Below are 22,431 nucleotides of genomic sequence, written 5' to 3'. Positions count from 1 at the left end.
CTCAAGAACCAGACTTTCTGGGCTCTGAATAGGGTGCCCACTGTGGTCTTGGCTGTCCATCCTGAGGGTCCTGCTGCCACAGGCTTCCAGGCTCCACCCCAGCCCTGCAGGCCCCTCCCCTTGGCCAAGTTCCTGCCAACGGGGAGGAGCAGGGCCTGGCCTCTGCACCAGCCTTGAGACCCCCATAGCAGGTTGGGGGTGGCCCTGAGGAGGGTCTCCTGGGTGTTGGGGCTAGCCGAGCTCCCCACGTCCTGGGCATTAGCTTTCATCCTGTGGAGCGGCCAGAGAGCTCAACTCTGGCTGAGCCACAGAGTTGAAAGTTGTCACCCTGGCGGGTAGGAGTATGCGGTTAGGAGAGAGGGAGGCAGCCTTCTCCTGGCACCTTCTTCAGGGTCGGCCTGGATACCTGGACACCTGAAACAGGGTCCTCCGAGTGCACATGAGGAAACCGGTCGGGAGATGACAAGGTCTGCCCAGGGGTGGACAGCCCAAGCCGTGGGGCATGGTGGCCGAGCCCTGGCTGCCCCTCCAGGCCCAGCGCTCTTGGTTTCTCCAGTCCGGTTGCCATTGACAGCTCATGTCCTGCCCCGCCCCAGGCCTAGCACCCCTGCTGCACAGCTCGCACCTGAGAAGTCCCACTCCACGCCCTCCCACCTCCACTTTCACCTGTACTTGGTCCCTACACAGTGGCCAGAGGATCTTTGAGAACCACAAGCAGGTCCAGGCGTCTCGAGGTCTGTCCACATTTTCTCTCTGAGGGCTTCAGCCACACCACCATCTTTCCCTCCCAGAATGGGCAAGGTTCTGCTTCAAGGCCTGTGCTCAGTGTCCCTGCCATTGACCTCCTCCTCCTTGAACCCCATCAGCTCTCAGCTCACAACTGGCTGCCCTTCCAGTCCCCTGCCCTTGTGTCATGGCACTGGGTGATGGGTCTGCCCACCCTGCTGGATGGGAGGGCCCCAAGCACCAGGACCATCTCTCACTGACGTAGAGTTCACTCGTCTGTTCCACAAACGTTTATTGAGCACCTGTTAAGTGGCAGGAGCAGTTCTAGGCATTTGTAACACAGCAGTGAATAAAACCCACAAAGCCCCTGCCCCGGGGAAGGGGAGACAGTGAGCATGTGAGTATGTGGCCTTTTACACAGTGCTGAGAGCAGCGGGAGAAACGGGGGCTCAGGGAGCAGGGTGGCCAGGAGCAGGGGCAGCAGCAGAGGCACAGAATGGGGGAGGAGCCTCAGGGAGAGGCCTCAAGTTACTGAGTGGGACTGTCCTGGTGGCAGACACATCTGCACCTGCCCCTCCCGGCCTTCCCTTGGCCACCATTGGGGGTGTATCCAGGCAGCTGGGAGCACCCTAGGGTGGCCCAGCCTAGTTCTGTCCAACTCACCCCCAAACCAGCCCCTCCAACTGAGCAGAGGCATTAGGGAGTACCCCACGGCCTCCTGACCCCACCCCAAAGAAGCTGGCCTGTGGGTGGGGGGCGCTTTATTCTCAGAACCCAGTGGCTCCACCCCACCAGCCACACCCAGACAGCGGACAGGCAGAATTGCAGCCCCTCCTCACCCCGGGGGGGGGGGGGGGGGGGGGGGCCTACCTCAGGCCTCAAGACTTTGGTGTGCAGCAGAAGGCACTGGAAGCTCCTTCTGGGAGTGCGGGTCCCCAGAGGTCACGGTGGCGGGGTGGGTAGAGGCATGAGAACACAATGTCCCTGGCAAAGGGGTGAGGGCGGGGCCCCAGGGACCCCAGCTCCCTGGCCATCAGTAGTGTCAGCTCAGTAGTCACACGGGCGGTGGTGAGAAGCTGCAGCGTGCGCGGAGGGCCAGCACAGCGCAGGTCAGTAGTGCTCCAGCTTCAGGCTCTTGTACAGGCAGCACGTGAAGATCATACCAAAGACCTGTGGCGCAGAGCTGGCATGAGTGGGCCACGGCCACCAGTCGCCTCACGTCCCTGCACCCCCCCACAGCACCCTGCCCTCCTGCCCACACCTGCACACAGGCGATGCCGATGCCCACAGCCCCGATGATCCTCAGGTGCTCCTGGATGAAGGTCTCCAGCTTGCTGATGCAGCCGCCCTGGCAGGGTGGGGGTGGGGCGCTGAAGGCTGGCAAGTCCTCCAGCCCCCGCCATGGCCACAGCCCCAGCCTCCCTTGGGGTGTAGCCACACCAGCCCCCAGCATCTGGGGGCTCCGGAGCCCCAGGTTCCTGCCAGCCTACCTCCACCTTGTAGATGTTGGAGGCGTGGTCCCGCTGCCCGCAGCCGGCCACCACAGTCTTGCAGCAGCTGTCTGGGACCACACGGCCACCTGCCTCGCCCGAGCGGATCCATTCACTGTCCCGCCAGTCCTGGGAGTTGTTGCTGCCACAGCAGTGGAACTGCAGCGGGAACACAGCCAGGCTGAGCCCCCACACTACCCACCCCTGCAGTGGGGACAGGACAGGTCTGGGGAGGCCCACAGAGGCATGCACACCCCTCCCTGTGCCAGCCACCAACCTCCTGCTGCAGCTTGTCCACCGCACTGGTCACGCCCTCGTGGCCCTTCTGGTGGTACCGCTTGGTCATGGTGTCCTTCAGGTTCTCCTTGAGCTCTGCGTTCAGCTGGGGGTGAGGTGGGGACACTTTCAGCCACAAAGTCTGAGACCCTCCAAGGTGGGGCAGAGCAGGGGCAGGCACGGTTGGGCCAGGAGAGGCACCCAGTGGCCACCAGGAGGGGCAGGGCAGGGAGGGAGCTCCAGATCCCATGGACACCTGCCCCCGCTTGGGGGCACCTGCAGCTTGGGTGCTGCAGGCAGGTTGCCCAACCCTGCAGTCCACCCTTCCTGTGACCCAGCCCCCACCTCCAGGGCCTAGTGGCACAATGGTCAGCTCTGGAGTACAAGGGGGTTGTGTGTGGATGTGCATGTCCCTGTATGTGCGTGTCTATGTCCTTTCCAGTGTATATACATGTATCCTTGTATGTGCACACCCTGCCTGTGCATGTGCCTGTCCATGTGTGCTTGTGTCCGTGTCCCCACGGGGCCTGTCTGGGCCCTCACCTGCTGGTAGTACACGTAGGCCAGGACGCCAGCAATGATCTCCAGCAGAAAGATGATGAGGAGCAGGATGAAGTACTGGGGGGCAGGGACTCGATGAGGCAGGGTGGGACACAGACACCCCCATTCCGCAACGACTGGTAGTGTCCAGGCACAACAGAGCGGAGCCCCCACCCTCAGCTCCCAAGTGGCCACAGAGTAGGGCTCCAGGCAGCAGGTGGAGGCTGGGGCACAGCGAGGCCCCCTGATGCTTTCTCTCAGAGCTGGTGTCTTCCCTCAGCTGGCCCACTGGGATGGGGGGACTCCCAGGGCTGGGCAGGTGGGAAGGGACACCCCCCAGGTGAACACAGCAAAGGCTATTCTGCAGTGTCACACTCAACCCCTATTGTCCTGTTCTTTTCCTATCAGGGCCCCAGAGCAAGCACCAGGCAGCCTGGTGGGGAGCCCCTGCCCCAGTAGCCCCCATCCCCACCCCCACCCCCAGTGCTGGCCAAGCCCCGCTGACCAGGCGCAGCAGGTTCCGCCGCTCCTTGAAGGTGGCGCAGCAGCCCAGGACACCGGTCACCATGACAACAACGCCAGCCACCACCAGGATGTAGGCTGTGGCCAGGTAGGTGCCTGAGGCCAGCAGACTGATGTAGTCGCTCTTGAGGGCCAGTGTCCAGATGCCCACTGCCATAACCGCCAGACCGGCCAGCTGTGGGCAGTGCACACTGGTCACCACATCTGGCCCCAGGTCTGAGAGACAGGGCTGAGCCCCCAGGCCAGGGCTCCTTTCACGGACCAGGGATGGGAGGGAGGAGACGATAGGTAGAGAGCTGCAGATGACGGGATGGGATGGGCGGGCGTGCCCGCTGCTCACCCAGAAGCAGCAGTTGAAGGTGAAGAGCAGGTACTTGAGGCAGACGGTGCCACATGTCGTCTTCTTCTCGTTGAACTCACCCATCCTGGGGCTGGGAGGCGGGGGAGGTCAGATAGCCCACAACACCAGGCCTGGACTGGGAGGACAGCAAGACACTGGTGGGGACAGCAGGAGGGGACACAGATGCCCAGGCCGGCCCAGGGACTTGGGGTCCAGCCAACCGCCTGCCTTGGGTGAAGGCCTTGGGAGAATGTCCATGGGAACCAGGACACTTCCTGGGAGGGCAGCTCAGGAGCCCCCACCCCCACTGCAGCCAGGGCAGACGTCTGGGGCCCACAGCCAAGCTGAAGGCCAGGCCCTGGAAGGCCAGAGGGCCTGGCTTCCCTGACCAGAGCCCACGTCATGAGGAGCATGGAGGACCCCCAGCCATCACTGGCTGACTCACCCCTGCTGGCAGCCAGGGTAGGAAGCCCAGCAGGCACCTGGAGGTGAGGTCATGCAGGCCCCGCCTGCCCCCCGCCCCCCCAGCATTCCCCGGGCCCCACGTCACAGGCTGGCAGGAACCTCCCGGCTACTGCAGGGGAAGAGGCCACTTGGAGGCAGACTGGTCTGCCCATCAATAGCCAGCCATGTGGCCCTAGGGAAGCCCCTCAGGCTTCTGTTAAAGAGTAGGGCTTCCTTCCTTCCTCCCAGCCAGGGTAGGGAGAATGGGGGGTGCTGGGCAGGCAGGGCTGGCAGACACACACTCCCTAGACCTGCGAGTTCTTCCCTCATTGGTCCCCATCACCGGAAAGCGGACAGCCACACCACTGCCAGCGAGAAGTGCAGCTACAGGCTGTGCTCCTCCCAGAGGCACCCAGGGCCACCCTCCCGGCTCTGTGGTGAGGCGTCTGCACTGGGGAGGGCGGGGCAGCCCGTGGGGCACTGACGGCAGTTCAGCACCTGGAGCCACGTTTCCAGACAGGCACAGAGCCACCCAGAGCTGGACTTGTACCCACCCCACCCCGCCCTCACCTGGCAGGCAGGCAGCTCCTCTGTAGAACAGGTGGACGGAAGTTCCCCAGGAGACTCCGCTAGAAGAGCAGGGACAGGCCACAGGTCTGGCCCACGCCAAATGGGCCGGATAGGCTCCTGCCACCCCTCCTTGTGGCTGCCCCAGGCCATGGACCCGAGCTGGGCTTCCACAGCAGGCAGTGTCCACCCCCAGCCGCAGAGAGGGGAGCGGCCAGGCCCGGTATTTTGGTCTGGGCCAGGGCGGGGCAGGACAGAAGACATTGCTGGAAAGTTGGATCCTGGGATGGACCACACGCCTTCTCCAGGCACCCCACCCGCGGTCTTAGCCAGACCTGCCACTGCCCCTTCCCCCACCAGGCAGGAGTGGCTGCAGACCCTACACGGAGCTGGAGGCTGTCAGCCCACACCCCACCGACTTGCCCCTGGGCCTGATCTGAGGTCCCGGGTTTCTGGGGAGGCTAGTTCCGGACACACATCAGCCCCCACGGCCGCGCACCAGCTGCCGGCTGAGGAGGGGCCCCTCGTTCCGGGTGCGCCTGGCGGATGTGATTCCCCGGGGAAAGGGCGGCCAGAAATAGTTCCCGCGGCCTGGGACAGAGCTGCCCCGCTCCAGCGCCTGCAACTCCACCGGGCCCCAGGCCGGCCCGCGCCCAAGGAGGGGACCCGGACCCCGCTCCGGTCAGGCCCGGGGAGGAATCCCCGCGCCGCCGCAATGAAGTCGCCGCCGCCGCCCCCCAACGCGGCCGAGGCCGACGGCCCGCCCACTTGCACCCGGACGGTGGGCGGGCCTGCGGCGGAGGGAGGGGACCGGTGTCCGGGGACAAGGAGTGGGGAGCCTCTGGTCTGAAGGGGCCGCCAGGCCTGTCCGAAGGCCCAGGAGGGGAAGCGCCTGACCCTCGCCTGCTCCCCATCCGGCCGCCCGGCCTCCCGGCCCTCCCGGCGCCCGCAGCCGGGCCCTCGGGCCGGACAGCGCAGGGCTCGGGGCACTGAGCCCCCGCGGCCAGCGGCGCACTCACCGGCCACGCGTCGGAGTCGGCGGGCGGCGGCGGGGGCGGCGGCTCTGAGCGCCGGGAATGCGCGGCCGGCGCGGGGCCTGCGAGGGAGAAGCGCGGGCCGCCCCCCGCCCCGCCCCGGGCCGGGCCGGCCCGGCCCGCCCGCCTGCCCGCAGGCCCCGCCCCAGCCAGCGGCCGCGGGCAGGTCCTGGCAGGCAGGGCTCGTTGCGCGGGGCGGGACACTGGCTGGGGCCGGCGCCGCGGGTCCACCAGGGACTGCGGGGGCCGAGCGGACTGCAGCCGGGGGCGCACACCCGCGGGCGACGGAGGAGCCGGGAGGCGGCGGCCAACCCGGCAGAGACGCTGGACTGTGTCCAAGACCGCGCCCACCCCGGCGCAACTCCCCTCTCTCTTCCCCAACCCAGGAACCACCGGAGGCTACAGGGGTCGACAGAACAGATGCCGGCCTGGGGTGAGGATCTGGACGAACAGTCAGATGCAGGAGGAGGGCCTCTCTGGTGCAGTGTGGAGGGAACCCTAGGGTCCCTGCGAGAGGGAGTCCAGTCTGGAGGGCATCGGGCCTGGGAGTGGGGGAAGGGATGAGGGAGAAAGAGCAGAGCCTGCTGATCAGCTGGACTGGGAAGCTGAGAGTGGGAGTAAGGAGTCAGAGGGACTCCTAGCCCACCAGGCTCATCCCCAGCCAGACGGGGGGCCGTCTGAGTCTGAGGATCAGTTGGAGCATCTCTCCTTGGACAGTGGGCAGCAGTGGTCCCCAGCTCCCTGCCTGTGGCTCCAGCGGGCAGCTCCCCCAGGTGGGGTGGAAGGGCATGGGAGGCAACTTCAGGCCCACCCCAGGAGGCTCCTCTCAGGACCACCAGACTCCAGGGACTGAGCTGGCCCCCCCAGGGCTGTGCAAGGACTGGAATGGGGAGAGAGGAGCCGATGGAGGCCAGGAGTGGGCAGGAGACCCTGCCTGGGCCTTCCTGGCGAGACCATCGGCCTCAGTCCCCTCCTCATCCTTGCAGAGGGCCCCTGAGGCTTCAACTTTGATGGATGGTGAGGGCTTGGGGGCAGGACGGGAGACACCCACAGCACCAGCACCACGGGGCTGTGGACCTGTACCATGCATGTACCACGCACATGCCACATGTGTACCATGGACGCTTCATGCATGTACCACGCAAGTGCTGTGGCTCCCGCACACAGGAGGCTGAGGCATCCACAGTGCAGTCAGTGGACTTTATTTGGAGGAGGGGGCTTTTCTGCTGGACAGACATAGGTTTGATGGGATAGGGACAGTGGGACAGGATGAGGACCAGCATGGGGGCACATGAGACCCTGACCACCCCTGGGGTTAGTTCCTTCATGCCTGCAGGCAGGCAGGCCAGGCAGTCCACTGGGTAGAGCCCACATCCTGGATGGGCAGGCCCCAGCCATGACAAGTCACCTTCAAGGGGCAGCTCCTCCAGTAACGCCCAATGAGTCACTCTGGGCTGGTCAGCGGGCGCTGGGAAGGTGGCCAGAGCCACGTCTGGGGGGGCGAGCCCAGCAGCAGCAGCAACAGCAGGTCGGCCCTGGCAGGCGGGCCGTGGCCAGAGCCTTCCTGCGGCCACTGCCCAGCCGCCTGGCCTCACAGGCATCTCTCTCGTCTCGTAGCCGCGTGTTCAGCTCCCTGGGGAAGAGGAGTCCAAGGGCTCTGAGAGGCCTCAAGGGGCAGCATTCCTGGGTGGGGAACGTGGGGACTCTGGTTCTCCTTCAGACCAGAAGAGAGGTATCTGTCTGGGGCTACAGTATGAGGATGGAGGGCAGACTCAAGGAAGGACTTCCTCGAAGTGGGATGGGGCGATGGTCAGGAATGTCTGGGAGCTAGGAGCTCCCTAGCTGAGATGCGCTGAGCCCCTTCCCCCCTGGCCTGGGCCTGACCGCACCTGAGGAGCTCCAGTTGCCTCAGGAGGCTGTGCTTCTCTTTCTGCATGTTCCTTGAGACCACGACCATGTCTCTGCGGGAGGTAGGTGGTGACCTGGATGCAAGGGAGGCTCCCTCGGGTGCCCCATGACCCCCAGAGGACCCTATCCCACGCAGACCCTGAGGGTGGGCCGAGACATGGGACAGGCATGGAAGCGGCCCAGACCTGAACCCCAAGTGCGACCCCGACTCCGCCACGCCCCCCGGCTCCACCCCCTCCCCGGAACCCGCCCCTGAGGGCCCACCCCAGCCCCGCCCTCCAGGCACCGTTGGGTTTGCTCCTGGCGACTCTGCACATCGCCCTCCAGTCTGCGGAGCTGCTCCTGCGCCCCCTCCAGCTGGGTGCGCAGCGCCTCGTTGGCCCGCCACAGCTGGGCGTTCTGCTCCTGCGCCTCCAGCTGCTCGGTGGCCCGGGCCTGCAGCTGCTGTTCCAACTGGATAGGTGTGGGGGGATCGAGGCTAAAGAGGACCTTTCCTCTTCCCCGGGCTGCTGTGTTTGCCCCTGATCCCCAACAATTTCGGAGCTGGGGACATTGAGGCCCAGGGGACCTCAAGGATAAAGGGAGTGCACGCGTGACGGTGGGGATGGGGTTGTGGGCTGGGGCGGGCCGGCGGCCGCTCACCTCCCGCTGCCGCAGGCCCGCGCGTTCCAGTTCCTGCTCGCGGCTCTGCAGCTCTAGCTCCAGGCGGCCTCTCTGCTCCTCCCGGGGGAGATCCTGGGACGCGCGAGGGGCACCTGAGCCTCCGCCAGCTCCGGAGGGGCAGGGGCGGGGGATGGGACCAGGGTGGGACCAATTCGGAGAAGGCGGAGCCAGGGAGACACGCGCGACTGCGATTGGGCCGCGCGCGGGGGGCGGGGCCGCGCGCCCACCTGACTCCGCAGGCGCCGGCTCTGCTCGCGAAGCTGCTGCTCCATCTCCTCGTACAGACAGCGCACCTCCCTCTCGTGCTCGCTTTCCCGCCTTCAGGAGACCGGGGCCCCGGGGGAGGGCGGGGGAAGACAGCGGTTTAGAACCTGCCGGTACTACAGGCCCTAGCCCCGCCTCCTCCGTCTCCCGGGGCCTCCCACCCGGCCCCCAGGCCCCGTCCCGGCCCCTGGCCCTCACCGCCGCAGCGCCTGCTCCAGGCCGTCCCGCTCTCGAGCTGCCTCTTCCAGGCAGGCCGACGCGCGCATCAGAACATCCTCGAAGGCGCCCAGCAGCTCGGGTCGCTCGCGCTGCAGCCGGGTCCAGAGCGTCCGCACCGCCCACTGCCTGGAGGGAGCGGGCAGGGGCTAAAGCAGAAGTGAGGGTTCCCTACCCCACCCCGAAGGGTAAGCCTCAGGAGACTCCTGCAGTCCTGGACAAGCCAGGAGCCTTTGCTGCATGCAAGGCATCTCTCTCGTGGTGCTTCCGCCCCTGCTGGGGTTTGTGCGCGCGCGGGGCAGCCAGGTGTCGTGTGTATCCGGGGCTATGCCCGTTTGTACGTGGCCATGTGCCGGGTGCCGCCCCTCCTCCCCGCAGCCCTGACTGCTGCCTCCTGAAATGCAAATTCTGCGGGAAATCACGCCCGGCTCCTCCCAGGTAGTCGCAGCTGAGAGGGAACGACTGGGCCAGACTTGGCCTAGAGACCCTGCGCAGGAACAGACAGCTGGCGACGTGGACAGGCAGCATGCAGAGGGAGACAGATAACAGACGAGGGAGCTGGGAGCGGGGCCAGCACAGACTCACTCGCCCAGGACCCGGGCCACCCCCAGCTGCTCCAGCTCAGCCCAGAATCTCTCCTCCTCCTCGTCCTCCAGAGAGCCCTCGGTGCCTTGCACTTCTGACCAGCCAGACTCAAAGGTTTCTTCGGGAGCCATGGTGGGCTGTGCACCCTGAGCCGACTCCACCCCCACGAACTTCCCTGCAGGCGTGGGAGGGAGAGATTAGGAGGGCTGTTGGTTACCCAGCTCTCCCCCATCCCCCCACAAACATATCCTGCCCTTTCTCTGAGCCCAGTTTCCTGTTTTTCTTCCTTATTCTGGTCCGATTCTTGGCCTGGGAATGGGAGGTGACAGCCGGGCTCCGGCCAGAATGAGGCATGCCTGGCTCCCAGCCCCATCTGGGTTTGGCACAGGAGAGCAGGTGGGGAAGCAGGAGGGTCAACTCCGCACAAGCCACAGCAGCTGAGGGGCTCCCCGTGGCGCCTGTGAGTACAGACCCAGGTGATGGAGTGGCGCAGGCTGCCATCTGTGTGGGCTGTGAGCCTCACGGTGTCCCACATGCACCGGTGGAGGGTCTCAGGGGTGGGGTGGTGTAGGGCGGCAGAGGGGGGCTCAGGGGCCAGGCTCACCCAGGCCAAGGCAGAACTCCCGAGCGGTGAGGAAGCCTGTGCGGGCCTGGTCCAGACTTTCAAACACAGCCTCTAGCTGTTCGGGTGTGAGCGGCAGGTCGCTCTGCAGGCCCTGGCCGGGCAAGAATGGCAGGGCTGAGTAGCCGAGGTCAGTCCCTGGCCAGAGCAGTCTCTGGGGGTGGAGGACTCACCTGCAGGTCATTCCGGGTGATGAAGCCCTTGGCTTCCTTGTCACATAGCAGAAACAGCTCCTGGGCCTGCTGCAGCATCTCTGCCTGTGGCTCCACGGAACCTCCCTCTTCCTCTCCCTCCTCCTCCTGGGCCTCCCCAGCCCCGGGCTTCCCAGGGCTGGCCATGGAGTTGGGGTCTCGGCCGTGGGGTGCTGTGAAGCCAAGGAGGAATCAGGGCCTGAGCGGAGCTCAGAAAGAGAGAGGGGAAGGGAAAGCAGCGAGAGGGTGAGATGTGAGGGTGTCTGAGGGCTGAGCTGGGCGGTACAGAGCCAGGAATGAGCAGACCTGCACCAGGATGGAAGGTGGCAGAAGGCAGGGCGGAGGTCCAGAGAGGAGGGGCAGCTGGGGATGGTATGGCCCGCATGGGGGTAGTGCTGCAGGCACAGGTGTCACCATGGGGTGATGCAGGCTCAGGGCCTGTGGGGGCTGCCCAGGATGCTAGAGGCTGGGACCCAGGAGGGAGCCAGTGCAGGAGAGGATGAATGTGCGAAGGGGGTGATCTGAGTTATCGGAATAGCTGTAAAAGACCTCGTGATGGACAATGAGGATGAGGGGGCTCCTGGCAGCTGAGGGGAGAGGGCTTGGGTGAGGGAGTGGTCCACGGGGGAGGAGCTGAGCAGGTCCTGGAGTTGGGGACCTGGCGACCCATGCTGCCCAGGCTGGGCCGCTAGGAGCACTTAGCCAATTCCAGCTAAGTCCTCAGCCTTAGAGTCTGGGCCTCAGTGGCTCTCACCTTCAACTACCTGGCAGGCGAGGGACGCTCCTCCCCCTCCACCTCCCCACCCCCACAACCCCTCCCACCGGGCCCCTGGCCCCAGGAGTGCAGGTGCAGGGTCCAGCTCTGGTGCCTTCCAAGGCCCTTGTCAGGCTTAACAGCCACTCCCGCTAGCACTAGAGCCCCTCCCCTCCACCAGACTAACCCCCTCCAAGTCCCGGAACCTCCTCGTGGCCTCCCTTCCCACCGGGGTGCCCCGCCCCCTAATCAGAGCCACCTGTCCTTCCCACAGTGCCCTGGCCCGGGATTTCCCAGAGCTAACCCCCAGCGCCGCGGCACCCTCACACACACCTGGGACTCTGGGGTCCTCTCCTCTCAGTCCAGGACTGTTATTCCCTCCCCACCAGTACTGGGGGGTGGGGCAGATCTCCTAAGAGAGCAGCTCTGAAGAAGGGCGAGAGGGGATACCCGAGCCAGAGTCATCTCCCCCCCTCATGCTGTCCTTTCACCCGGGCGGCTGCGCCGCGCCACTGGCGGCTGGCGGGCTCCACCGGAGCCGAGGTCCATCCCAGCCGGAAGCTGCGCTGCCGCCGGGCCCGGGAGCAGAGAGGAAGGGCCGCCGGGCCGGTGAGCCGCCCCGTCGAGGGTCCTGGGGGCCGAGCCCGCCCCTGCCCCGCCGCCGCGTGCCCCGAGGGGCCCCGGAGTCCCCGACCGAGACGCGCGCGGGGCTCGGCGTGCCCTGCGGCGGGCGGGAGGGCCGGGGCCGCGGGCGGCGGACCCGCGAGGCGCCTACCTGCGAGTTGTGCCGCTGCACCTGCCGCACGCACGGCCGCTCCTCCCGGAAAGGCGGCGGGCCGGGGGCGCGTGCAGGAGCGGTTCTCGCTGCCCTGCAGGCACCGAGCCCCCGGCGTGGGCCGGCCCCGGGCGGAGCCGCGGCTGCTGCTGTCACCGTGTCCCCGCCTCTCGGCGCTGCCGGGGCGGCCAGCTCTGGCCCCACACCCGCCTGGCCCCCCGACCCCGAGGCCCGAGTCTCTCTCCTGGCAGAGCCCAAGCGCACGATGGGGCAGAGATGACCCCGGGGAACGGGGGACCCTTCCTGAGCAGGGCCACAGCAAAGAGGGGTGCTGTCCTGAGGATCCGGATTTAAGGCGCCAAAAAGTGTGTGTAGGAAAAAGCCAAGCAGGAAATAGACCAAAATATTTTTAGTGGTTCTCTCTGAGTGGGGTGACTTTACTTTCTTCCTTATCCTTTTCCCGTTTGGATTTTTCCCATTTTAAAACAATAAACATGTAATATACTAGAAAATGGTATTTAATTAAATCAACAGCATAAATGCCTGTGCACCTGTGAGGTGAGTGAGTGGGGGAGGCAGGAGGTCCTCACCTCGCAGGCGCCCCCAGCACTCCTTCGGGGGCACAGCCCCGATGGTTCCACCGGGGAAGGCCTGTGTGTGACCTTCCTGTTGGGGGAGAAAATCCTACCCTCTTCCCAAGGGTCCCTCTTCCCAAGGGTCCCACTTCCCAGCTCAGCCTGGCCCCTGCACCCACCTGGAGGGGCTGGCCTCACAGTGCCACCTCGGCAGCGCTGGGGACTGGAAACCTCTGCCTTTTCAGGGGCCTGGGATCCTGCTGAACTAGAACAGGTCGGGCCTATAGGACAAGACCTTGAGACGGCGAGGGGGGCGGCCCCTGGCACACACACACCTGGGACCTGCCCAGCCGGCTCGCCCAGTCCTGCAGTCCCACTACCACCGTTATTGTTGGCTGGGGGCTGCCCCACGCCTTGGAGGGAGGAGGCAGGTGGGGGCTGAACCGGGCAGGATTAAGAGCTCCAGACAGCCAGCCAAGTGCCCAGCTCCACACCAGCACCCCTCACCCCATGGGCCCTTGTGGTCACCAAAGAGGGCTGGCCAGATCCCCTCAGACTGCCCAGGGCAGAGGACGCTTTCGGGAAACCACGTCTCCCCCAGAACAAGGTGCAGCCCCCTTTAGCTCAGACCTCGCCCCGCCTAACATTCCAGACCTCTCCTGTGTATTGGCAGGAGGCTGGGTACCCTGTGGAGGGGAAAGGGACAGAGGAACAAGGTGTACGCACCTGGCCAGTGAGGTTTGTGATGACAAGTGGAGACCTGAACCTCCCAGAGCCTTGGGCGAAATGTCCAAAGTGGAGCGGGCCCCCGAGGCTCCCAGGTCGACAGTGCTCAGCTGAGCAGCCTCACCCTCTGCAGCTGTCCAACCCTGAACTTGGCCCCACGCCCCCTGTGTCACCATGGAGTGGAGGTGCAGACGCCACCTTCGGTAAATATTTCTTAGCTTTTATTTATCCAGGAGCTTGGTCCCCAAATATTTCCGCTGGCCATTGGAAAGCTGTGCCCAAGGGTCAGCCAGCAGGCCTCAGGGCAAAGCAAGGGACAAATGTATGCTCCTGGCCAGAGGAGTGGGCTGGAAGCGGGAGACCCAAGGGCGCTTTTAGGGGAGAGCCCCAGGCCCGGAATGCCAGGCTCATGGAGCCGACCTGGGAAGACCTGTCCCGAAGCTATAGAGACACTGGTCAGCAGAGAGGGTGTTGGGAGAAGGGAGTCACATACAAGCCAAGGAGACGGGTGAGCTGTCGCATTTATTACATCTGCTTGGGCGAAAATAAATAATTCTTCACACACATTCTTCAGCAAAACATGAAAAATGCGGAGGGAGGAGCAGGCGCAAAGTCCTCAGGAGTAATACTGCGCTGACGGGTGGGGGCCTCGGGCAGGGCTCGCAGGTCCAGGAGACCCCAGGTGCCGGCCCTGCCCTCCCCAGCCCTTGGGTGGGGCCTGGGAGGAAGAGATTAAGGCACAGGTGAGGGGGCGTCTGCCCCCGCGAGGGGAGGGATACTGGCACCTCTCCCTCCTCAGTGCAGCACGTGAGTGGTTGGTGGAGGGGTTGACAGCCAAGCCCCCTTCTCCTTATTCCGCAGGGGGTATGAAGAAAGGCCGGGAAGGGGGATCGCAGCCGGCCCAAGGGCCCCGCCTCACGGGGCAGGGAGGCTGGGGGGCCCAGCCCTCAGCACCGGGACCCCAGGGGGCTGGGGAAGGACAGAGCAGGGGCGCTCAGCAAGGGGGCGAGCTGGGCGGGAGCTGCGGGGGCGCAGGGGCAGGCTCCGCAGGGGCAGGCTCCGCAGGGGCGCGCATGCGCAGGGCATCCGGCGGGAAGGCCACGTTGGTGCAGAAGAGACCCAGCAACAGCTGGCGCTGGCACTCCTCCCACTTGGCCAGCGCGTCCCCTAGCGAGAGGTTGTTGCGCATCCAGCTGGGCAGCACCTCGCTGTAAGCGGCGTAGGACAGCGGCACAGAGGGCAGCGACCGGGAGCGGCGCAGCTCCACCTGCTCTGACAGCCTGCGGGCGGGGAGGGGCCGAGGGAGGGAGGGAGGGAGGGCCTTAGTGGGGGCCACGGAGGCTGCGGGCTCCCCGCGGACACGACAGTCAGGGGCTCACCTGGAGGGCAGGTGGCTGCCGAGCTTCCTTTTGGCGCGCATCACCAGGTACTGGCAGATGCTGCCTGTCTGCTCCTTCATCCACCGGATGTCCTCAGGGACATAGGGCAGCCACTCCAGCAAGCTAGGGTGAAGGTGGGAGGCATGGCCTCAGGGACTATGCCTGAGCCCTCACGACCACCCCCCCACCCCCCGCACCCGACCCCAGTCTGTGCCCCGGCTTGTGGGACCCCTGACCCGGCATCTCCGCAGCGCCCCCAACCAGCTGCCTCTTCCCCCGGGTGCCCGCCACTCTTGGATGATCCTTGCGCCCCCCAGCCCCCGCCGCACCGGATGGTGAAGGACACGGCGCTCTCCAGCGGCAGAGTGTAGGGCACCATCATGGCCGTGGCCAGACGCACAGGCAGCATGTTGGAGAGCGTGGTCAGCAGGTCCTTGGGCTCCATGCAGGCCTCCAGCAGGGCTGCAGGTGGGGCGCAGGAGGGCAGTTAGCAGCCGGGTAGGGAGGCAGAGGCCAGGACCACTCTGCTCCTCGTCCTCCGGCATCCCCGCAGGCCAGGTACCACCCTCCTCTCCCCACTCCCTCCCTCTCCCCCTCCCCCTTCGCCACCCCCTCGCACCCTCATTGAGCCGAGCAGGCAGATGCTCCAGGATGTGATCCTCCCCGGGCAGCTGCAAGTGGCCGTCCACTCGAGCCCTCTCCGTGGCCGCCTCAGCCACCTCGGCGTCCTCGTCCTTGGGGTCATGGGGGCTGGCGGGGGGCAGCGCCTGCAGCGGGTTGGGCTGATTCAGGAGGCCTGGGTAGGGAGGACGTAACACGCGATCAGCGCGGCCGCGGTCCGGCGGGCCGGCAGGGGGCAGTAGTGCAGAGCCGTCTGCCAGCCCAGCCCACCCGCCTGGCCGAAGGGGCCCGACAAACGCCGCGCTCCCAGCTCCCAGCTCCCAGCTCCCAGCTCCCAGCTCCCAGCTCCCCAGCGGGGCGGCGTCCGCACCATTCCGCCGCAGGAAGCGCAGGCCGTCCCTGTAGCCTTGCTTGCACATCTCTCGCAGCACCTGAGGCAGAGGGATGGATAAATTGGAGCAAGGGAGCCAGACATGCCCTGCTCTGCCCCTCTAGAGTCCCCGCTCGGCACGACCAAGCTACCTTGGATCCAGGACAAGATCAAAGCTGGACAGAGGCTGGACAGACTGCCCCCGAGTGGAGAGGTTGTGCAGGACACAGCACTCTCGCCCAGCGCTCAGAAGAGGACACCTTGACCACCTCACCCTCACTGTGGTCACTCAGGAGTGCTCATCCAGGCAGCTTCCTCCCCCAGGACACAGCGAGGAGAGGCTGTGCAGGCCATGGGGCTCACCATGGGCTCGGGCGGGAACAGGGCCTTGGAGAGGCGGTAGAGGTTGCGCAGGTTGAACTGGATGCTGGTGTTGGTTACCCGGAGCTCATGGATGTTGGTGGAGCTGTCCTGCGGGCAGATGTCACTCTCGCCCGAGAAGGGGGACACCGTGATGGTGTTCTTGAGCTCGTAGAGTGGCAGGTTGTCTGAGATGCCGCCATCCACGTAGCGCTGCGGCAGGAACCCACAGCCACGCGGTGAGGGGCCTGCAGGGTGAGCAGGCTGCCCCACCGGGCCACCACAGACCCTACCCAGTGGCTATTTCATTTGGGCCCTTCACCCCCTGGGCACTGGCCATGGGCCGCCGGGCCACTAAGCAGATGGCCAGGAGTGGCAGGGGGAGGGGAGGCAGCCACAGGAAGTGTGTGTCTCCACAGGCAGTCCTGGCTCTTGAGTAACCCTGGGGGAAGTGGGGCAACAGGCAGTGGCAGGAGTGAGGGGCAGTCGTGCGGGCACAGATGGCCTCCCCCGCAGCATTCCACACAGTAGCTGATTTGTCACCCAAGAAGATGTCCGGGGTGGGGGGTACTTACTACGCCCTGGAGGGAGGGCGGGATGAGGCCACAGTACACAGGAATGAAGGTGCTGCAGACGTTGGCCTGCCGGCAGGGCAGAAACAAAACAATAAACAGGGGCCTCGGGGCTCGTACTGCGCCCCCAATGCAGCCCCACTAGGGCCCACCTGGATGAGCTCATCCTTGGAGTTGAAGTGGGATATAATGACGTTCTCGCCATCTGAGACACGGGTCAGGGAGATGCCCAGGCGCCCACTGGCCCGCTCATGGGCATCAGCAGGCAGAGTCCTCAGCAGGCAGCCACGAATGGTCTTCACCAGGTTGAAGGAGGGGTGCAGAGGACCCAAGAACCGCTTCCGGGCCTCCTTAGACACCTCGATGATGTTGGCACCAGCCTCGCCTGGGGCAGCAGGGCCAAGAGACAGGGGCTGTCACTCCTGGGCTCAGCACACCTGCTATGGTTCCATGCCCAAGATTCCCCCGCACCCAGACCTGGTGCCCGCCCATCTACCCTGGAGGACTCCGTGTCCACCATGGGACCCAGCCCACAAGTGAGACTCTTGCCACCGGCCCCTGGGAGGGCAGACAGCTGGGGCCGGAGCCTGCCCTCTGCCCAGTATTTCCCAACTGCCTGCCCTGATCCATGAGTCACTGGGTCTGGTGTGGTGTGGCACCCAGCCCGGGAACGGGGGGAGACGGAGGCTCAACTCTGACCAGCCTAAGTTTTCACCCACTTGGCCAGATCCAGACCCACAGAGCCCAGTGCAATCCAGGGGTCTCACAGGCCAGGAGACATGAGGTTGGAAATAGTGGGGCTCCACCACTCCTGAGAAAGTGCAACTGTGTCCCACTGCAGCCAAGAGCAGGCAACCCCCCAACAGCCCCTTTGGGGGCCCCTGGGCACTGGCCTAGAACAAAGCCAGAGAGAGAGCAGGCCTAGGAGTGATCAGGGAGCAGGAGGGCCTTGGGGAGGAGCTGAGGACCGTGCCCTCCTCCAGGACCACCACCTGGGTCATGAGAACGGCAGTGAGGGGCGAGCATCTGCACTCTGTGGGGGCTCCAGCTGCTCAAGACTGCTCGTGAGAAAGAGGCTTCTTGGGAGTGTGGTTGGGGGAGTGCTGTGGGAGCCATGCTTTCAACTAGTTGCCAGGGACCTAGGTGTGTCCTGAGGCCAGCATGGGGGTTTGAGAGGAGCTGGCCTGAGGCCTCCATGAGTGGGAGGGGCAGGGCCACAGTGGGAACCCTCAAGTCCCAGGAATGTAGAGCTATGCTCCTTCCAGCCCACCCCCCTCAGGGCAAAGGTCATTGGAAGGGGGCAGGAGAGAACTGTGGACAGGCTCCTGCCGACAGGACCTTCAAGACCCTGATGACCCCTCTGTCACTTTGGCTGCCCTAGTAGGCTGGGGGCTCGGCAACATTCACAGGACTCCTGAAGTACTTGGTGTGCTATAAGCACCATGGGACTGCGGCAGGAAGTGTGTGGGAGTAGGGGAGGCCATCCCAGCACACACAGACTCCTGCATTCCTGACCCCACTGGGTACCCCGCTGGAGAGTCCAGAAGCACCTCCCACTCCATGGAGTGAGCCAAAAACGGTTGGCCACAGTTGGGGACCTAGGCCTACATTGGGCCTTGTGCAAGGCAGAAAGGGGCGCAAGAGAGCTGGCCATGCCCAGGCCTGACGTGCGGGGCTCCTCCTCCAGGGGCCCTTGGGAGGTACCAGGCCACAGTGCCCAATGCGCTCTTCAGAGGCCACCCTATGCTAGGCCCGGGGCTCCAGGACGCAGTGACCGCTGGCAGCCAGTCCGATGCCCGATGCCGGATGCCGGGGCCGAGGGAGGCGGCGTAGGCCCCTCCCCTGCCTCTCACAATCCCGCCCACGGCTTACTTTCTATTTCCAATGACAGCTTTCACTGCACCTGCCCGCCCTGAAAGCTTTGCGCCCAGAGGCGGGCCCAGAAGCCCGCCGGGCTCTACCCCAATCCCTGGGCACCGTCCCAGCAAAACAAACCTGGCCCCGCCCCCCGATCGGCGCCCAGGATGGGGAACCTCGGCCTGGGCAGAGACGTCTCCCCACGGCACCCGTGGCACCCACGGCACCGGCGGCCCGGCCAGCCTCCCTGTGCGAAGGGATGGGGGCGCTCTAAGCTCACGAAGAGCATCCGCCCGGCCCCGCCTACCCCGCTCACCCAGGCAGGCCCCGGTGACCAGCGCCGTGGCGGTGAGCGCCCCGGCCGAGGCGCCGTAGATGTGCGTGGCGTTGGCCACCAGGAAGGGCGCGTGCTCGCGGAGGCAGGAGGCCACGCCGATGTGGTAGACGCCGAGGAAGCCGCAGCCGGCGAACGAGATGTTCCATGTCGCCTCCTTGGGGAACATCGCGGCGGCCGCCGGGCTCCGGGGCTCCGCGGCCGGCCGGCCTCGTGTACACCGCGCGTTCGCCGCTCGCTCTGGAGCTGGACGCGGCCGGTCCCTCGGTCACTCTGGCTCGGGGTCTCCCCCGGTGAGGCGGCGACACTGCGCAGGGCGGGGACGGAGGCGGTATTTTTAGTGGAGGTGGGCGGGGGCGAAGCGGGCGGGGCGGGGCCGGCACGCGCGGCCCAATCGTGGGCAAGGGGAACGGCCGCGCCTTCGAGGCGGGCCCTGGAGCCCCGCCCACTCCCGGGTGCCTTCCGCGGCCCTGAGACCCCGCCCCTGGACCCGGAGTCCCACCCCGGGCCTGGGATCTCAGCCCCGAGACCCCACCCCAGGCACCGAAACCCCGCCTCTGCCCAATGGTCCAATGAAACGACGCCCCCGGACCTGATACCCCGTCCCTGGACCTGGAGCCCCGGCCTTGGCCCCAGAGGCCCACACTGGCCCCGGGACCCCACTCCCCCCCGGAGATCCACCCTGGCCCGAGACCTGGTCCTCGGCTCCGAGACCACCCGAGGGGAGGGCCCTGGTGTCTGGGCAACCGCCGCCCCTTCCCTCGGGGGTCCGCCTACAATACTGACCTGGGACACTGAGGAGCCCCCCCGAGTCAGGGACCCCCAGGATCCACCGACTTGTCTACAGCCTGATCCACAGACATCCGCGGCGATGCGAATCACACACCCGCACGACTTCAGAGCCAGCGCCTGCCGCAGACCCACACCTGACATCGGGCCCCAGCCCTGCCCTCCGCGGCCCCCCTTCCTGGGCACTAACCCGGGTCCCACCAGCGTCCGACGCGGTCTCCTCAGGCTGTGGGGTCTACCTGGGTTTGACTCGGGCCCTGCCCGCCCCCGCTAATTGCCCCAGCGGGTGGAGCACTCCGGGTGACGTCACCCTCCCGCCCCTCTTCCGCATTTTTCTCCTGGAGTGTGTGGTGCAGGCCCCGCCTGGCTTGGATCCAGGAGCCAGCCCTGCACCTCACCCCACCTCGCAAACAAGGTGTTGATCTATGCTGAGGTGGTGGGGAGGCGGTGTGCGTGTCTCCCCAGGAACACTCACTCCCAGGCAGGAGATCAGCTCAGGACCCAGCTAGTGCCAGGGCTTCGAGCCTCTGGGCTGAGGCTTGGGACTGCCCCTCACCCAGGCCCAGGCCGAGAAGCCAGAGCAGGGCCTCCCCAGAACACAGCCACCTTGGGTCATGCTGTCCAGCCCTCAACCTCTGTGCTCCCTCCCACCATAGTTAGCACCGACAGTGTGTCTGGCATGTGAACCAGCACAGGGTAGCACACTGAGTAGGGTCGACGCAGACCCAGCCCTACAGGGGGCAGGGGACAGACATTGTTTACACAGCTCAAAATGAGGACCGAGAGGGGTGACAGGGTATCTGGGCACAGAGTTCACCAGGAAGGGCACAAGGCTGCCCAGGCTGCCCAAGGGCACATGCAAAGGGCCCCGGGTGGGAGGAGTGAGAGGAGAGGGGAGCCCTGGCCTGGGCACTGGGAGAGGGGAAAGCAGGGATGGGGAGCTGACCGAATTTGACCTACAAAGACTTGTCGTTTTCTCTGCACATGGGACCCCATCCCATGGAAGTGTGGCTGGAGGTACAGCGCAGAGAGGTGTGGCCCCATCAGGACCATCAGGGCCCCCAGTGACTGAGCCCTTGGGGATGCTGCTGGACGCAGCAGGGGCGAGAAGTGCCTCACAGTGAGAACTGGGCAAAACTCAAGGCTGGCGGGGAAAGTCCAGGGGTCACTGGGATGACGACTGAGAGGGAAGCTGGGCAGGGCGGCCTGAGCCAGAGACCCAAGAAGGTCCTCCCCCGGACCAGCTCCAAGGAGAGGCCAGCGTCCAAGCCCTCTCTGCTTTGTTTTTTTTCCTTTTTCTCCCCAAAGCCCCCCGGTACATAGTTGTGTATTTTTAATTGTGGGTTCTTCTAGTTGGAGACTGTGGGACACCACCTCCGCATGGCTTGATGAGCGGTGCCATGTCCGCGCCCAGGATTTGAACTGGCAGAACCCTGGGCTGCCGAAGCAGAGGGCGCGAACTTAACCGCTCCACCACAGGGCTGGCACCGCTTCTGAGGGGCCATGGGGCCTTGGAGGGTGGCACTGCCCCAGTGCAGGGAGACCTCTACCCCCATTTCCACACCCGAGTTGAACTGTTTTGGGTACATTCCCTCCCTCCAGGCCCCTGGGACCATCAGCTCTGGAGCCAGGAACAGGGCAGCCCTTCCCGGAATCCTGGCTGGGGGTGGGAGGTGGGCCCCGCTCCTCTTGGTCAGCATGGAGAAGCCCTGAGGTCTGCTGCGTGATTCTGCCAGGTGGGTGTCTTGGCCCCTCTCCCGTGGTATCTTCCAGCCCACACACAGCCCTTCTCTTCAGGGTCTGAGGTTGGGATTCTGAGCTCTGCCCCTGGACCCTGGGTCCACTCCTCTAGGGAGCTCTCTCCCGCAGCCTGGGGCCATGGCCCGTGTCCAGTTGCATCCACAGCCCCACGCCTCACCGCCCCCTGCAGCACATACTGCTAGACCTCTGAAGTGGTCCTCACTTCTCTTGGCTCCATGTCCCACCCACCACCCACCTGGTGGATTCCAGCCCCTCCACACCACTCTGGATAACCAGAGGGTCTCAGGACTTCCTTCCATCACGGCTGTGCACTGTCCCCAGCCTCTTCCTCCAGGTCTCGGATCCTCACGGAGGGAGCCTCCTCCGCCCCAGCTGTCTAGTGCTGTATTGGTTACTTTCTCCACAAAACTACGGCCCACAGGGGCAGGTCCTTCTTCAGTGCTGTGGCCTTGCACACAGTAGGTACACACCACACCGCCACCAGTTGCCAACCCACGGCCTCCAGACGGGGAAGCAGTGTCTTCTAGGTGGCCTGGCATTGGTGGGCAGAGGGAAGGCCTCTGCCCTCTCCCCCACATTCCAGGATAGAGCCTGGTGAGAGGGCCATGGGCAGGCCCACCCCAGAAAGACTTAGTGAGCACATGGCCTAATGTCAATGCCCAGAAGCCACTTCTACACGTACCCCAGTGTTGGCCCATCAGATGGCTGGGGAAACTGAGGCTCCGATAAGCTAAATGACTGCCCCAAGTTGCTCAGGGGTTAAGGTGGAGCTGGGGCACTGACCCCTGCAGGGAAACAAACGCAGGATCCACGCACCCAACCACACATCCCCATCTGAGTGAAGGACACCACCGGTCCTGGGAGAAGTGCTAAACTTGGCTGGCTGGAGCCACCTCCAGAGCAGTGGTGACCACTCATCGCTGCTTCTGAGGTTTTCCTGGGTGTCCCCCTGAAGGCTGCACTCCCTGGGAAGGCCCTGGCAGTCACCCAAGAAGGGGACTCTTGCACCCTCCAGAGCCTGCTCAAGGTTTGGCCACACCCAAGAAAGTGTCCCGTCCCTACCCCCCACCCACCCCCCCCGCAAAGTATTCATTTTTGTACCAAAGACTTGTCTCCACCGTGGTTCAGCCACTCCTTGTCCCTGGGGAAGCATCCTCCTGCGGTAAGGCC

At 65.4% G+C, this 22,431-nt stretch overlaps 3 protein-coding genes and 1 long non-coding RNA gene across 23 annotated transcripts; 1 reads left to right on the top strand and 3 right to left on the bottom strand.

The window, feature by feature from the left end:
* Positions 1 to 1,001: 1,001 nt before the first annotated feature.
* On the bottom strand, positions 1,002 to 6,074 carry CD151 (CD151 molecule (Raph blood group)). 8 transcript variants are annotated; one of them, XM_070565910.1, is made up of 9 exons: positions 5,925 to 6,074; positions 4,909 to 4,967; positions 3,895 to 3,985; positions 3,538 to 3,729; positions 3,036 to 3,110; positions 2,494 to 2,598; positions 2,217 to 2,375; positions 1,988 to 2,074; positions 1,002 to 1,896 (listed from the first exon to the last, which is right to left on the bottom strand). In XM_070565910.1, exons 3-9 carry the CDS (start codon positions 3,976 to 3,978, stop codon positions 1,837 to 1,839), a joined length of 762 nt encoding a protein of 253 aa, XP_070422011.1. In that variant the 5' UTR covers positions 3,979 to 3,985; positions 4,909 to 4,967; positions 5,925 to 6,074; the 3' UTR covers positions 1,002 to 1,836. The 8 variants fall into 8 exon arrangements, with proteins under 8 accessions (XP_070422011.1, XP_070422004.1, XP_070422007.1 ...); XM_070565903.1 differs by having other exon boundaries at positions 3,895 to 4,030; positions 5,925 to 6,064; XM_070565906.1 differs by having other exon boundaries at positions 3,895 to 4,049; positions 5,925 to 6,061.
* Positions 6,075 to 7,125: 1,051 nt separating this feature from the next.
* On the bottom strand, positions 7,126 to 13,368 carry CRACR2B (calcium release activated channel regulator 2B). 10 transcript variants are annotated; one of them, XM_070565886.1, is made up of 12 exons: positions 13,219 to 13,353; positions 12,672 to 12,757; positions 11,476 to 11,568; positions 10,371 to 10,561; positions 10,180 to 10,291; positions 9,576 to 9,750; positions 8,973 to 9,119; positions 8,738 to 8,828; positions 8,490 to 8,582; positions 8,134 to 8,300; positions 7,829 to 7,900; positions 7,126 to 7,572 (listed from the first exon to the last, which is right to left on the bottom strand). In XM_070565886.1, the coding sequence occupies exons 4-12, from the start codon at positions 10,533 to 10,535 to the stop codon at positions 7,398 to 7,400; spliced, it is 1,197 nt and encodes a 398-aa protein (XP_070421987.1). In that variant the 5' UTR covers positions 10,536 to 10,561; positions 11,476 to 11,568; positions 12,672 to 12,757; positions 13,219 to 13,353; the 3' UTR covers positions 7,126 to 7,397. The 10 variants fall into 10 exon arrangements, with proteins under 10 accessions (XP_070421987.1, XP_070421983.1, XP_070421982.1 ...); XM_070565882.1 differs by lacking the exon at positions 11,476 to 11,568 and having other exon boundaries at positions 7,126 to 7,622; positions 13,219 to 13,368; XM_070565881.1 differs by lacking the exon at positions 11,476 to 11,568 and having other exon boundaries at positions 13,219 to 13,366.
* Positions 9,041 to 9,839, top strand: LOC139074544 (uncharacterized). The gene is made up of 2 exons (XR_011524237.1): positions 9,041 to 9,178; positions 9,429 to 9,839. It is a non-coding gene; the product is annotated as an uncharacterized lncRNA (long non-coding RNA).
* A 353-nt stretch (positions 13,369 to 13,721) lies between the features above and the next one.
* On the bottom strand, positions 13,722 to 19,839 carry PNPLA2 (patatin like phospholipase domain containing 2). 4 transcript variants are annotated; one of them, XM_070565893.1, is made up of 10 exons: positions 19,691 to 19,839; positions 18,694 to 19,018; positions 16,673 to 16,905; positions 16,524 to 16,589; positions 15,952 to 16,161; positions 15,589 to 15,649; positions 15,217 to 15,393; positions 14,927 to 15,059; positions 14,598 to 14,720; positions 13,722 to 14,498 (listed from the first exon to the last, which is right to left on the bottom strand). In XM_070565893.1, the coding sequence occupies exons 2-10, from the start codon at positions 18,878 to 18,880 to the stop codon at positions 14,213 to 14,215; spliced, it is 1,476 nt and encodes a 491-aa protein (XP_070421994.1). In that variant the 5' UTR covers positions 18,881 to 19,018; positions 19,691 to 19,839; the 3' UTR covers positions 13,722 to 14,212. The 4 variants fall into 4 exon arrangements, with proteins under 4 accessions (XP_070421994.1, XP_070421996.1, XP_070421993.1 ...); XM_070565895.1 differs by having other exon boundaries at positions 13,722 to 13,936; positions 19,498 to 19,827; XM_070565892.1 differs by having other exon boundaries at positions 19,498 to 19,824.
* Between the last annotated feature and the right edge of the window lie 2,592 nt (positions 19,840 to 22,431).

The sequence above is a fragment of the Equus przewalskii genome, chromosome 11, assembly GCF_037783145.1.
Source record: "Equus przewalskii isolate Varuska chromosome 11, EquPr2, whole genome shotgun sequence".
Lineage (NCBI taxonomy): Eukaryota > Metazoa > Chordata > Mammalia > Perissodactyla > Equidae > Equus > Equus przewalskii.
Note: the sequence above shows the minus strand (reverse complement) of the source record. Positions and strands in the feature narration are given on the sequence as shown.

Bases quoted from the DNA above. Each gene is read 5' to 3' on its own strand.
- CD151 (XM_070565910.1), bottom strand. From the start codon at position 3,978: ATGGGTGAGTTCAACGAGAAGAAGACGACATGTGGCACCGTCTGCCTC. The intron at 2,599-3,035 runs GTGAGGGCCCAG...CCTCACCCCCAG, and splicing joins CCTACGTGTACTACCAGCAG to CTGAACGCAGAGCTCAAGGA. The intron at 2,075-2,216 runs GTAGGCTGGCAG...CCACCCTGCCAG, and splicing joins CCAACATCTACAAGGTGGAG to GGCGGCTGCATCAGCAAGCT.
- CRACR2B (XM_070565881.1), bottom strand. From the start codon at position 10,535: ATGGCCAGCCCTGGGAAGCCCGGGGCTGGGGAGGCCCAGGAGGAGGAG. The intron at 8,301-8,489 runs GTGAGCGGCCGC...ACACCTATCCAG, and splicing joins CGGGCCTGCGGCAGCGGGAG to TTGGAACAGCAGCTGCAGGC. The intron at 7,573-7,828 runs GTGCGGTCAGGC...CCTCTTCCCCAG, and splicing joins AGGCAACTGGAGCTCCTCAG to GGAGCTGAACACGCGGCTAC.
- PNPLA2 (XM_070565893.1), bottom strand. From the start codon at position 18,880: ATGTTCCCCAAGGAGGCGACATGGAACATCTCGTTCGCCGGCTGCGGC. The intron at 15,394-15,588 runs GTGCGGACGCCG...CTCCCTACCCAG, and splicing joins GCGCTTCCTGCGGCGGAATG to GCCTCCTGAATCAGCCCAAC. The intron at 14,499-14,597 runs GTGAGCCCCTGA...CCCCGCCCGCAG, and splicing joins GGCAGCCACCTGCCCTCCAG to GCTGTCAGAGCAGGTGGAGC.